The sequence below is a fragment of the Anas platyrhynchos genome, chromosome 1 (assembly GCF_047663525.1).
Source record: "Anas platyrhynchos isolate ZD024472 breed Pekin duck chromosome 1, IASCAAS_PekinDuck_T2T, whole genome shotgun sequence".
NCBI classification, from domain to species: domain Eukaryota; kingdom Metazoa; phylum Chordata; class Aves; order Anseriformes; family Anatidae; genus Anas; species Anas platyrhynchos.
In genome coordinates, this window is record NC_092587.1 from 88,718,461 (window position 1) to 88,732,988 (window position 14,528).

General features: G+C 39.5%; 1 protein-coding gene across 14 annotated transcripts in view; it reads left to right on the forward strand.

Moving 5' to 3' along the window:
* Positions 1 to 14,528, forward strand: part of ST3GAL6 (ST3 beta-galactoside alpha-2,3-sialyltransferase 6) — a 51,936-nt gene that overhangs the window by 22,483 nt on the left and 14,925 nt on the right. For 7 of the 14 annotated variants that reach the window (XM_013102044.5, XM_072023161.1, XM_027449554.3 and 4 more), the window contains 5 exons: positions 3,545 to 3,644; positions 4,330 to 4,395; positions 5,619 to 5,696; positions 8,583 to 8,686; positions 9,995 to 10,058. In XM_013102044.5, coding sequence (XP_012957498.1) covers positions 3,556 to 3,644; positions 4,330 to 4,395; positions 5,619 to 5,696; positions 8,583 to 8,686; positions 9,995 to 10,058 — 401 coding nt within the window. In that variant the 5' untranslated portion in view covers positions 3,545 to 3,555. The remainder of the gene's footprint in view (positions 1 to 3,544; positions 3,645 to 4,329; positions 4,396 to 5,618; positions 5,697 to 8,582; positions 8,687 to 9,994; positions 10,059 to 14,528) is intronic. The other 7 variants (XM_072023187.1, XM_005010101.6, XM_021274360.4 and 4 more) reach the window with 2 other exon arrangements.

The window sequence follows — 14,528 nt, forward strand, 5'->3', positions numbered from 1 at the left end:
AAGATGCGTGGCTGGCAAAGGAGTTGGTTCTCCATCTCTGCCAAGGGAAGGAAAAAAAGTAGCCGCCAGGCTTATAAGCTAATGTGTCATATACCCAGTGCATCTCTCTAGTGGGTTGGTGGGAGCTGGGGAGGGCCCTCCGGTCCTGAGGAGGTGCAGGCTGATCTTAGAGGTCTCTTAATATTGTAACAGCCCGACTTGCATAATTATGTGATTGTAGTTCCGCCTTGGCTGGGATGGGAAGTTAAGCAGCAGGTGTTAGTTTGGGTTCCCATTCAGAAATGAGTGACACTTTTTCTTAAAGGACTAATGCATCCAGTTGCTTACTTTTAGAAAATTGACCAGCTAACATCGTGAACGGCACGCATTGGCATGCTGGCTTCCACTCCTCTGTCACTGTGCGTGCCATTGGAAGCTTTTTAGAAAGCAGAGGGAATTGAATAGTTGAGTTCCAGCTTTGTCCTTTGTGTTTTGTTAACCCCGATTGACCTTGACCTATGGGCACCATGACCTCTGTCATTTAGGTTGGTGAGCTTGAATCGAGATGCAGGGTCTTGTGTTGTGATAAGTAAGCGGAATGAGAGTGCCATTTTACATCTGAACCGTGTCTTTCCAGTTGCCTATTTTCTTGCATCTCTGATTATGGGAGTCTTCTAGTGCATTATTTGCATCAAATGTGTTTGTTTTTCTTCAATTTACTTTCTATACTTTCTTTACTTTTTTACTCTTTGATTTTAAGAAGAGGAAGGGAGAGATGGAAAATGCTGTCACTGTTAAAAATACACTCAATTTCTTTGGTAAACAAGGCAATGGTTCTATTTACTAAACCAGGTTCACTTAAAAAAAAAAAAAAAAAAAAAGAAAGAAAAAAAAAGTCTGTCTTCATTACAGAACTCTCTCTTCAAAGACCTGAATGAAGCCAGGCACTGGGGGATGGGATGGTGAGAAGACACTTGTATAATTAAAGACCATTTTGTCTTCCTAAATGCTGAGTTAGATACGCCCTTAATGATGCTACATTCTCATGAGTATTCTAGGCAGAATGTCCTACATAAGATACTGAAAGTTGTTATGGATTCCTTATGATCTTATTGGAAGAACCATGTTGATTTATGTTGCTTTTGCTAATTTTTTGCGGGCTCTAGCAATACTTTTGTAAATACAGGGCAAGCAGCAGATTTCTTTTTTCTATTGGTGAATAATACTGTTACGCGGTATCTTTGTTCTTATATGCCCCTGTATGTGTAGCTTTGCCTTATCTTTGTTGCACAACTTGGTCTGACTTCTCAGCAAGGCTCTCTCTGTTGATGGAGATTTATTAATTGGCATTGAAGTCAACAAAATTGGTGATTGTTAATTTAATGACTTTTTCTGAGGAGTTGGTTCATTAAATGCTGTTGATTTAACTGATGTTTGCAATGATTGAATTAGGAGGTAAAATGTAAACAGTTGATTTCCACTTTAGTGGTATATTTTAGTAAGCATTTGCAAAGCAGGAGGTAATGCCTACAATGAAATGGAGGGAAAAAAATACAAAACACAAAGAGCACTGTATCTTTTTCAAGTAAATGAGCCAGTTATGACACTTGGCTAAACCCAAGGGGTGATTTTCGTTTTTGGTAACTTTCTTGTATTTTTAGGCATAGATTTTGACAAAATTATTGTGAAAAGTAATGGTTTGCTCCAGAAGTTGAGAATGACTTTCAAAAAACTGCAGCTTATCGAGAAGAGTCAGAAGAGTTGGAGCTGTAAGGAAGGCAGTGTTACTTCCCAGTGAGCGATAAAAGGTTGAAATTGCAATAGCTGCCTCCTGTGGGTTACTCCATTCAGAAGAGAGCAGGATAGCCTGGAGGATATACTTTTAAGATTGATAGATTATAGCTTGCTCATTGCGTGGCTTTGTTACTTGTAGATGCTTTCATAAAACCCAATCCCTGACCCTACAATTAAATCTCTGTGAAGGATATAGAAATAAATAAATAAAATAAGGAAGTGGTTGGCTTGTTGCACTCAACTCATTGTGACAAATGGCTCACTGTTAGGTATTTCTTCAGGCTGGAATCTGTGTGAGCAGCAGTAGTTTGCTTCTTAAGTTTTAATACCAAAATGTAGCTCTCTCTGTGGTTGTCTTCTGACCTTTACTACAGACTATGGTGCAGAGATGTTACTAGCATAAAGCTGTAAATCACTTAGTAAAACTGAAGGTATGAAATACAATCTGCCTTAACACTGTTTAATGCAGGCTTAAAATAACAGCAACTCTAAATATTCTAAAGGAAAAAAAAAAAAAAAAACAACAAACACAAACACCATGGAATTAACAGCAACAACAAAAAAGAGTAAAGCCAAAGGCTTTGCTTTTGGAAGATGCAGCAGCAGTATGCTTGTGTGGATGTGGCTTGTTTCTGTTGAACAGCTATTTGTTACCCTCACTTTAAAATACATATACGTACAAGTAGGTGTTTATGTATTGTGTGTATTGAACCTGTCTACCCTTACCATGATAGGGGGAGAGGTGAAAATAATAGAGGGGTATGGCTCTCGTGTAAATTTCCACAGCAATTTGTGGCCAGAGTGTCTATTTTGGACTTTCAGAGGGTTAAACAACAACAGTTCATTCATAGATCCTGAAAAGGCAGCTCAGTCTGTTAAGATGTGAGCAATGCAGAACTTGCTTTTCCCCTGTCAAGCGTGGAGAAGCGTGAGCTTCTGGTATTTCTTTAGCTTTGTTTTACTAGTCTGTGCAATAAGGTGAAAACTCTATTTGAAAAACAAAACAAAAAACAAAACAAACACCTTTCTCTGCTGTTTCTCTAAAACGTAGCAAGTTCCTAAGTGCTTTCCACATATTGTGTCCTGATTTCTCTTCCTTGCTTTGCAATGAAAATAGCATTTTTCTGTCATTAAGCAATGAAGTCTGGCCTGTGTCCTGCCCACTCATCAAGTCCTGACACAAGAACGTTAGCTGACAGCTTCAGTGCAGCTTTAAAGGACCAAACCCAGACTTTAACAATATTCAGTGGTCCTTAAAAAGCCAGTAGCGATTTGTGGCAGATTCACTGGCGTCAGCCTATCTGCCTCCTGCAAAGCGCGCATGGTTGTTTAGCTGTGTAATTATGGAAACTGATGGTGGGTGGAGTAAGAAGGAAGAGAAGAACAGGTACCTGTAAAGGCTAACTTGTGACCCAGGAGGCTGGTTCCTTTATGTTACCAGTGGACACAATGGAGCTCCTACTCTGACTTGTCTGGAAGAGTCTGCATTTTTCCACCCTCTTCAGAGGAAACATAGAGTGAGCCTTTTTCATGTTTCTGTGTTACTATGCAGAATATGCACATATGTTAGGTGCAGAGCGGTGTTCAACTCCAGCTACTGGGACTTGGTGTGAGAAAACAGACTGGAACGATCCTGTCAGATTTGTGGTGATGGAGAATGGCTGTAATAGTGGTGACTTCCTTTCATATGTTGCCAAATGTAGATTTTTTTGTAGAAGTTCAGTTTAATATTGTAAGTCGGATTTAAATTTATCTTTTTTTCTTATTTCAGGTCTATCAGTCATGAAACGAATTCTTCTGTTTTTTATCCTGGCTGCTGCTGTTATGTATGGTATACTGCACGGAAATTTGTGGAGAAATAACCTCTACTGGTATGGCAACACTTTGTTTGCTTATACCTCCATGCCCATATGAAATATGTAGGTGTTAGTTACATGTTGCTGAATAGCTGTTTACTAGTGATCAATAGAAGGGATTACTACTGTGGATATATGTACTTCGTGGGTTTTTTGTTTTGTTCTTTGTGTGTGTGTGTACCATTATGGAATGCATGTGATTGTTCTGTCCCGTCACCCTTCCTCTTGTTTTGGTTTTAAGCCAATTTGAACATGTTTTTATGGAGAGGTCAGGACCTCAAAGATAGGAAGCCATTCTGAGTTCCATCAAAAGAGGTGCTCCAGCAAGAAGTGAGATCTTCTTCTGTGTCATGTCTCTGTGTTGTCCACCCCCTTGTGTGTTTAGTGCTAGCTGTTGCTTTAGGTGTCTGGTAAATGACATAGCAGAAACCTGCCTCCTGCATGGGAATATCTGCAGGTGGAGTGGGCTCCTTCTTGCAAAGCTGAAATTTGTTAAGTCCCGGAGGCAAAATTCTGGGAAGCAGGCCTCTGTTGTCTGCAGGGTATACAGGACAGGTGACTCGGGACCTAAAATTAAGAGTGCTTATTGCAGAAGTTAAGCTTCCATTGAGCTTTCAGTGTACAGTTGATATAAATGGTTCTCTGTTGTGGTTTCTTTGTATAGCAAACCTCAGTGTTACACCATTTCCCCTTTTTGCAGGATTAGCTTTTATGGACAAACTTCTGTGAGGGCTCCTTCTTCCAATGAGGCTAGTGGAGTTACCCAGTAAGTTCAGCAGTTGAGTGATTTTGTGTGCTCACTTTATTCTGTATTTGTGTTTTTTTGTGGGTGGGTGGGTGAGAGTAAAATCCATAGTCTTGGTTCAGCTGGTCATTGTACAGCTGTGTCTATGGAGTGTTTGTTGTGAACACAATTGTAACATGTCTGGTAGAAAGGAATTTGTCTGTCATATCTCCAGTGTTTGGTTAATATTTATGGCCACTCATCAGTGGAAAGCAATGAATTTCTGGAAGGATGTTTGTTTACATCCTCCAAATTCCTGGAATTTGGAGTTATATCTGAGTAAAATTAGAGCTATGAGGGCAATTTATGTACTTAATTTTAATAAATCAGAGGCGTGGTTCACTTATGTGATGTGCTAATGTTCGTACAAGCAGATCTTGTGTGCTAAATTGAGTTTGTGAGACTAATGAGGGCGTATGATGGAATGTGAAAGAAGGTCTTAATTCTCTCTGAAGCTGTCCTGCAAAATGCTGTCTGTGAGGTTGATTCTGGAAAGCAATGAGCTGACCAGCTGCTCCATTTCACAGGGTGCTTTCTCAGTGTCAGTATTCATGTGACGTCTTGAGGGTACTGAAAGCAATTAACCTTAATGGTCTGCTTGGCTTGTGGCTCTAATGTGGTGGTTTCATCCTTCTGTTCATAATGCAGCCCAGATGCAAGCTTTGCTCATGCTGATCTTTACCCTCCCTTCTGGGCTTCATATTTGTTCTTAAAGGAGCTAAAACACCAAGACAGGAACGTGCTTAGAAGTGTAAGCCTTGGCTTACTAGCCTCATTATGGGGGAATCACTTTTCCCAATATAATCTCATTTTCCTTGAAGTACTCCCTGTGGTGCAGTCTCTTCTCATCTCCCAAAAAAGACTCCCCTCTCCTCTCTGAGGAGTGCTAGTGCATCTATCTCGAATGGCTGCAAGGGTGACGCAGCTGAGGTGTCCTGCTTCTCTGCAGGTGGGTCTGAGATCGAACTTCTGGTTATGGCTGCTCTAATAGCTGCCTAGTGAGGGAGGAGCACTGTAAAATAAAAGCCTTAAAAAAAAAAAATCATACTGCAATCAGAAAGACCCATCTTCATATTACAAACAGAAGCAATCATGAAAATTTGCCATGGTGTTATCTCAATCAACTTACTGTTTTGCTTGTCCAAGTTTATCTTGTTGCTGCTGCCGCTTCCTGTTCTTGCTATTTCTTTGAAATTCTCTTGCAGGCTGCTACCTACGGCTGTGGAGAGAAGGAACATGCTAGACACATGTCTCCTGAAACCAGCATTTGAATCTTTACTGGAGTGAGTATTCTGTGAGAAGGGGGAGGTAAGGTGGTGGTGATGTAAGTAGAAATATCGGTTATTTACATGTTCTAGACTATTTCACATTTTGATTCATCTCTGTAAGTACAAGCTTCTAGGTTTGTGTTCATTGTCGTTTTTCCTGATTGTGGCTACACAAGTTGTTTAGCTTGTCATTGTTCAGCATCTGAGTAATACGACACAACTAGCTCAATGTGCTGGTTTATGTACTGAATAAAAAAGTAATCCTGCATGCGTTGAGCTAGTAACAGTGAAACTATTTTCTTGATTGAAATACAAGCCCTCATCCTTTTTTTTTTTTTTTTTTTTTATTCCCATGCTTTTCTTGTAAAAGAAGCCTTCAGGTCCAGGACTGAAACTCAATTATTCTGCTATTAAGAGCATTGAATTAAAAGATTATTTTTTTTTTGATAGCTAAGCACTTCTGTAGCAGCCAGAGGCCAGATAAATTTTGAAAGTCTCTTCGTTTTTTTCCAGAGAGAAGAGTATGAAATGTGCAAAAACTCATCCACACCCCCTCATTTTAAATGGATTCTTAATTTTAGTGGAATTAAATTTTATTGAAATTTGGGATTGTTTATGTGTTTGTTCCTTGGATAGGTGCTACTGAATTGAATGCTGGTGTCATCTGCTTTAAGATACTCAAGGAAAGTTTCCTTTGTTACGAAGCAGTCAGCTGAAAAGGAAGAGCTTCTACCCAAAACATAGGAGGTTTCTGGTCACAAAAGTTCATCTCAATGTCTGTCAAGAAACACTGGGAGTTTTTGTTATTAGAATTATGTCTTAGAATGATCAAAGTAATGCTGCAGGAGCAGAAGCAGACAGGCTATATGGTTGGCTTTGTTTTATCTGAGTGAACATTAAGCATGGCCCTGAGAAAAGCTTGGGAAAATATTTAGATCAAGTCCTGGCTGAAGCAAAGAAATTATTGCTTTTACTTTTTTTAAAGTATTTTTCCTTTATAAGCAAACAGGACTTTGATTCAGTGCTGCTGTTATTTTAAAGAACGTGCAAGGATCTCAAGTTTCTCCTCCCCAGAGCCTTTGAGTCTTGGTTAGCTGCACATCTCAGAAAGGTTGACCTAGGTCCTATGCCCACAGAATGCCCAGGCTGTTTTGGTGTCAGGCACAGCAGGGTAGCTTTTTTCCTGAGCAAGGGGGCAGGGATGGACTCAGAGATGTACAGCAAGAAGAAGGTAGGTTCAGAGCTAGAACTGAGTCTCCTGGATATTTCCATAGGTCCTTTACTGGGATAGCTTATGTGAGCTGAATATCTGGTCTGTGCACTTTGGTAATAGCCTGCGGAGGTTGAAAGGATATCTGACCTGGCAGAATTATTTATTGGAAATGAACCAGAGCTAGAAGTGCCAGAATTAAGAATCCTTTTGCAATAGGTAAATTATTTATTAAGGCTAAGCTTACCAGCTGCTTCTGAACAGCGAGGCAAGTTGTTAATTTGAGAGTTTAGTGCATGATGTCTCAAAGTTAGCTGTTCTTGCTCAGTTAACCTATAGCCCAGTTCTTGGTGTGTGGCTTGTGTACCAGCTGAGCACATGGAACTTAAAGAATGAGACACTTGATTTGTAGGACTGTGAGAGGGCTGTGTGTGTGTTGACAGCTATTAATATTCTTAATGGAGCAACAAGTCATGTGCTGGCTGTGGGTATTTATGGTCAACACTCCAGGTTTTCTCCCTGTGACTGCATACTTCTGTGTTTACATCTTATTATAAGACCCAGTATGCAGGATTGCTGCAAAGTCAGCCAGTTCGATGAGTGCAAGTTGACCTAACCATGAGGTGAAACTGTGGGTATGGTAGCATGTGACAGGATTGGGGTTGACTGCTCTTTCAGGTGGCTTGATTTTTGACAGATATGGTAATAGAGTCCCTTCCCTGCTATGAAATAACCTTTGGCTGTGGCTACTGTTTTTAGAAGAAGTGACCTGTTGTTTCCATCTTGATGCATATAAGGTGTGACACACTCCTGTTCCAGTTTGTAGGAGGAATGTGCTTTTGAGGCAAACCTCCTCGTGATCTCCATGCGCTGGGCTTCTCATTGCAGAGCAGTCGTGGCACACTTGGACTGGGCTCCTTTCAGACAGTGCTGCACCACAAGATGCACTGCAGGAGCACGCCTGATGTGCTGCAGTTGATGGGGGTGTTCAGTCTGTAGGACCCTACTAGTATTAGTCCAAAGAAAAATACCTGAGACGTGTGCAACCTAGACGTGGGAACTCCATACCTTCTTGCTGAATAGTTCTACTCCCGTTGCCCCAAACTACTTGCTAATATCGACGTAGCCATAAAGTGCTACTTGTTTGGAATGGGGTCGCTTCTCATATTAGGTGAAATCTGCAGGAGATGGAATTTTTCAGTTAAAATACTTTGCTTCAAATCCCATTTCTACTTATTTAATTGCCTTATATATATATATATATTTTTTTTTTCCTAGCTGCCACTATTATTCCTTTTTTTTTTTTTTTTCCCCTCAGTGTGATTATTTACTTTTCAAACCAGAAGTTGCCTGTTGTCTTACAAGGTTAAGTTTTCTATCAAATATGCTTTCTTATGATGCGAGCTTTTTCAGTGCATGCAATTTTAATGAATCTACATAACTTATACTAGCAAGGTCCTCTTATCTCACTCCCTGCCAGAATTTTCCATTATAATGTTTTCTCCTTTCCTGTCACCTGCTTTCTTTCCCTGTAATTAAGAGTTTCCTTCTTTTGAAACAGCCAAGTATTATCACTTTTAAGTAGGATAAGAGTCTTTTTAAAAGTGACTGTATGAATTATTGTCTTAATCAAATACACCATGTGGATGTGTTTAAAAAAAACTTTTTTTTTTTTTTTCCTCCTTCATTAGTGTTGACAAAATATACCCATTCCTGTGTGCCAACGATTTTATCAGAGCAGCAGAGTTCCATGGAAGTGATAAGTTTGAGCTACCTTATGGAATAAAGAGAGCAGGTATGTGTTCCCTAGGTACCTGTTTTTAAACAGAAATACCTAAATGTGATGGAAGGCTATCTCAATCTATGGGCCTGATGTTTCTTGTTCGCTGATGCCAATCCCTTTGGGTCACCTATCAGTCGATTATAGTTCTATTTCATGCCTCTTTCCTCACGGTTTCTGGCTCTTAAAAGAACCACTGCAGGGGGAGGGGAGTTCTCTCTCTTGGGAGCGAAGTTCCAAAAAGATGGAAAGAAGAGTAGAGTTTATTCAGTTTCCTTTCATTCGTATGTGGACTGGAGAACTAAAGATATTTAGCTCATGCGTTGTTCAGTGAGTGCAATGGATTTCAATCAACACACCTAAGTTGATCAGGGTTCAGCGTCTTACCGAGGCAAATATTCCCCAGCTTGGTGTGGTTACATCAGTAAAATTTCCCATTTACAGGATTGCCTCCCCTAGCTGGGGGGTGTTGCTGTGACTGCAGAGGGTAGTCCCACCATTTCATGGCTGCTGAACTCACGCGGTGTTTGCTAATGTCTGTTGGTAACGGGTAGAGTAGGTGGGGTCAGAGAGCCTAGGCCTTAGTTTTCCTTTTAGAAAGGGTTGTAAACTCTTGAGTGGCTTCCAGAGATTTTAATGATGAGCAGTGCACTGTTGTAGTATACCTGCAGATCTGAGCTTTAGCCTCTCACCTTGTCCTCCATCAGCGTAACAAGGATGGTGTGTTTTCCTGCACCTCTGGGGCACTGATGAGGGAAAAATGCATTTGGGAATGAGAGTTGTGTAGTCCTGCTCTGAGTAAGAGAGATGTGAGTGTCCAACAGGGGTGGGCTGGAGAGGTTCCTCTGCTCAGACTTGCCAGTGAGTACAGGCTGGTTTGATGTCTTCTCCCAAGATGCGTAATATGGTTCCTGTCCTTGGCTGGGTGGTCCCTTCTCTTGATACAATGCCGCATCTGTTCCTGTTGAAGATGGGTCAAATAAAAAACCAAAGCCAATTAGGATGCAGGTGTTGGAAACTCTTGCAATATGTACTTGTAACTATAATTTATTTTTTGAGGAAAATCTCATGCTGTTTTCCAACACGTGAGTGTGGAAGCAGGAAAAGCTTCCAAGAGAGGAGCTCTGATAAATTTGAATTTCCATGGCATCAGTGTTTGACCTGTGACTTTAAACTACAAGTGTTCTCAGTTTTGAGTTCATTTGAGTAGTGCATAAAAAATATTTTATCTGAAAAGGCTTTAGTTAGGGTGGCATACTTTTACTTTCATAGTGGAAAGCACTGACTGTTTTTATTAAAATCTTCTTTATATTTTCTTTCTAGAGCAATTTTTTCGTTTAGCTCTTTCAAGACTGCAAAACTGTGGACTGTCCAATGAAGATGACAGGTGAGATGGCTTATTTTCTAGTTTTTGTTCATTGCATTTTTAATGTTCAAGATTTATTTGTAAAGCAGTGTCAGTGACATTATCCTGAAATCACTCAAGTACCTAAGGTGCAGGTCAAGCCTACAGTGTCTGTGTAACTAATTTCAAGGTTTAAATAAGTTTGGCTTTAAACACTTGCAGCACCAACATTCAAGAATAATTTTTCTGTGAGGGAGCTTAAAATCCCTATTTTTTTTCTCGAACTGCATTAGGAATGTGCTGTCTGAACACAGTCCCAGCTTCCTACACCCTTAAAAATTGCACACAGTCTCTTTTGAAGTCATTACTAGTGTAAGTAGGTAACTTTCACCATTTCTGCATATCTCAAATATTTTCAGAAGATTGTAGACTGATAAAAGAAACCTTACCTGTGTATCCTCAACCTACTGCATCTTTTGTCCTGCTGCACACACTTACTCATATGTATGTTCAGTTTCCTTTTCCCATAAATGACTGTGTCCTGTTCCCAAGGGAGACTTACGCAGCCAGGAAAGATCTTTCCTGGCAGCTCTAGAGTAAGCAGGGTTTGGTTCAGCATGGAGCATGCCATAGATAACTTGCTTTCCATGCATTAGGTCGTCTTGTTTATATCTTAGTTAGAAGCAATTTCTGCCAAGATTTTTTGTTTGTTGATATTTTAGAGGTGGTCTTTTTGTGTATGTGTGTTTTTCTCTAGTTCCTTTTTGTTTGCTTTGTTTTTTGACTTAGGGTAGTGTGGTTGGCAGAGGTACTAAAATCATGTGTTTACCAAGTGACGCAAATGATTTCTTTGCAGTCAAGCAAATGGGCAGAGAACCTAGTTAATGTACGGAATACTTAATAAAGTAGGATGCAAATAATACTGAGGTTGACTGTCCTTTTTTTTTTTTTTAAATCGAGATCAAACAGAAGATTGTTGCTCCAAGTCAAACGAAAGGATCACATTTTAATCTAGGTGCAATATGAACAAAATTGGTTTTCAAACATAAGAATTATCTCTTTTTTTTTTTAATATTCAGTTTTCTCTTTCTTCATCTATGGTACTCCTTCTTTTCCTTGTGTTTAATATCTAATTCCAGGATGTTCAGAAGGAGGAGAGAAGGAAAAAATTAATAATAAAAAAAAAAAAGCAACCCAATACCCACCCTCTATCAGGAGTAGCATAACTGAGGAAACTTACACAAAAGTGGTTGAGAAAGGCTAGGCTTTTGTCTGGAGTTTGAAGGAGAATGTCAAAGGTTATATTAGAAATTTACTGAAATGACAAGTTCACTAATAATTTTGTCTGTAAAGAACCTCATAGTACAGCATAGCATATCCTAAATATATCCTAACATATCCTAAGTATATCCTAATAAGCGTCTCTTCTGTATCTTGAAAGTAAAGGAATGCTTTGAATGTAGATTCTCCTCTTGAGATAGAAGCATGTTTAGTGGTTCTGGGAAGTATGATTCTTTTAATAAAAGTAGTACCAAAGCTAAGTGAGAACTACTACTACTTAATAAGCAGTAGCGTAAATGAACTGAACATACAATGACTTCATACAATTTGTTCTTTCTTAATTATTTGTTTCTTCTGCATAGCACTAATAGGGCATGAATCACTGTAGTGGGGAAGAGCTTTTAAATATACTTTTAGCCAATATACAATGGCTTTTAAATATGAAACATTTGGGGAATTTATCTTAACGACATTCTCCAGTAATACAGTAACAGAATTATTAGGCAGTTGTGTATTGCTGTCACCTACCACTGCCTCCTTGGCAGAATGCAAACTGAATTTCCCTGTAAACTTTTGTTGGCAAGGTAAACCTACTTTAAAGTATTTTAACAAACGGTAGGCAATATGAGCATCAAGTTCATATACATGAGCTGTATTTCCATGCAATATTGATAAAACTGTATACAGTGAGATACAAAAGACTTTTTTTTTTTTTTTTTTCCGGAGTAGTGCAATTTTTAAAGTTTAGATTGAATTCTCACTCTGTAAAGGTTTTGTTTTGCAAAACTGTTCAGAAGGGAACAGTGTCACTGACTTCTCTGGAATAGCCTGTAGGGAGAAGGATTTTCCAGGCTAGGGGTATATCCATAGAATAGCCTCCAGACACCCGCTCCACCCATTTCCTTATGAGTGGTGGGCACTTTCGGGATTTCAAGCTTATCAGTGGTAAATTCTTACGAATATGCTTACACAATACTAAGACAACAATATATGACCTCTGCATCCTCCTTTTACCAAATAACCTCAAAGGAAATAATTTGCATTCCTCAACAGGCTACTGGGGGTATGGGCTAAAGCAGCTGAGGTCAAGATGCTTTTGTTTTTCCCCCCCCAGAGGAATGCAGATGATGCAATCTTCTTGCCCTTTAAAGGCTACATTTCAGCTTAACAATTTTTTTTTTTCTATGTGACTAGGAAAATGTTTCTGTTAGCATTTCACCATATAAACAAAATTATGCAAACCAATGTCTAACCTTTAAATTAAGAGGCCCTTGTACACTATATGAATAGGGAAATGGTTTGAGTGACTAAGGGATTTCCTTTAGGTGTTGGAGATCAGTTACCATGTGATTTTTGCATCCATGTAGATTTCCAACATCTAAATGTAATCTCATAGTCACCTGAACCACTCCTATGACTGTTGTTATATCCCAGGTCTTAATCTTTTTGCCTTTCTTAAATACTGTGCTGGAGATTGCAAACTGGACCTCCAGCCATCTCAGTCCATCATATTTCATGTATAGCGTACCTGATGTCATTTAAGGACATCTGAATTCACTTCTTTTCATGTTGATTTATCAATGTGAAGAAAAGAAGCATTTTTTTTAACATGAAAAAGGAAACTAGGAAAAAGGGGCTGGTAAAATATCTGGGAATAACAGTTTGCTTAAAATCAGTAGCTCACTTCTGTGGTCTGTGGTAAGTACAGGTCAGTTTAAGTATCTTTGAATGCAATCCAGCCTTGCTACGTATTCTTTACCTCCATTTCATAACTCAGGTTTCCTGTGAAGTTGTTTTCTGTTTGCATTGGTGTTACACCCAATGCACACATGCAAGTGTTATCTAGTCTCTAGAATAAACCATTTCCTTTTGTGCTTATCAATGCAATCTATGGTACTGTGGACGTAGACCTGTTATCATAACTGGAGACTCCAGCACTGGAGGGAGGGTGCTGAGGGGAGAAGATGATTCAGAAATGGCACATTCACACCAAACTTCCTGTTTGAGTTGGCCTTCTTTAACTTTCAGGGCCTGACAGAGCATAAAAGCTGATCTTTCAAGTGTGTTTGTCTGTTTCTGACTGTACAATGACATGTACACTTCATCATAAGTATTTGATGTGCTTGTTGACTTTGATACCCATTTCAGTAGTTCGCATACTAGTGTTAGATGCTTTATTGGTTATTTGAAGGCAGCTGATAACATTTTTTCAGTACACGTTATTAAGATTACTGGAATCTTAAAGCTTTCTCACGCTTCAAATTCTGGTCTGCTTTTCTGTTTATGTAGTACTAGACACTGTTAAAAAGCCATGCACAAGATCTGGTCTGCATCTCTCAGTAAGAGGGAGTGAGTGGATTTGACTTGAGAGCAGCTACTGAGCTTCTATAGCTGCGTGAACCTCAGTTGCCCAGCTCTAAATTCACATTTAATTTTACTTCCTTGCCCTGGGTGTTCTGCCATATCACAATTGCAAAAGGGAGAAACTGAAGAACTTCTCAGTTTTACACCAGAGTCGAAGGTGTTATTTCAATAGCTAGGGGTGGACATGGTGAGTTCCAGTTGTCACTTCAATTCCAATCATCACTTCAGCCAAAATGGAAGGATATGTAGTCTAAGGAATCACTTAAAATTCAGCTACAAGGGACAGAACTAGCAGTGTAGCCTCAAGTAACTTCTTGGCTGCTTATCATGATCAGAATAATAGAAATCACTTGTTTAGTATTGGTGTTGTGGTGATGAGGTTTGTACCTCACAGTTACCCAGCTGTGGTCCAGATGACTGAAACTCAGTGATTTAGAGGCGTGCTGTAAATGACAGGAAAGTGTGATGTGCTTTCTCACTTTTCCTTTGTTCTGCCTTCATCACTTCCTGATGTTTTTTTGTCTGTTTATTTTTTTGTTTCCTTCCTGTTTCCTTCTCTACTGCTGTTTCTCCATGGCCCAGGGTCTTGCTTTGAGCTCTGTGGTACAGTTGCAAGTAAAAAGGTGTAATTCAGAAGAAGGGTAACTTCTATTCCCATCCTCCCACTGTATGCATTGCAAAAGTTCACCTGCAATCATTGCATGTTCATCTGTATGCTTTCTCAGGATGTCTTAAAGCTAGATTGAAAAAAATATTTGGAAATGTACGGGCTGGAGTAATCTAGGAATAGAGGGAATGGTTTTGTAGTGGTAGAGGGAATGGGCATACTGAGGACAAGATGGTGCAGCAGGTTTTGCCCCTCTGATT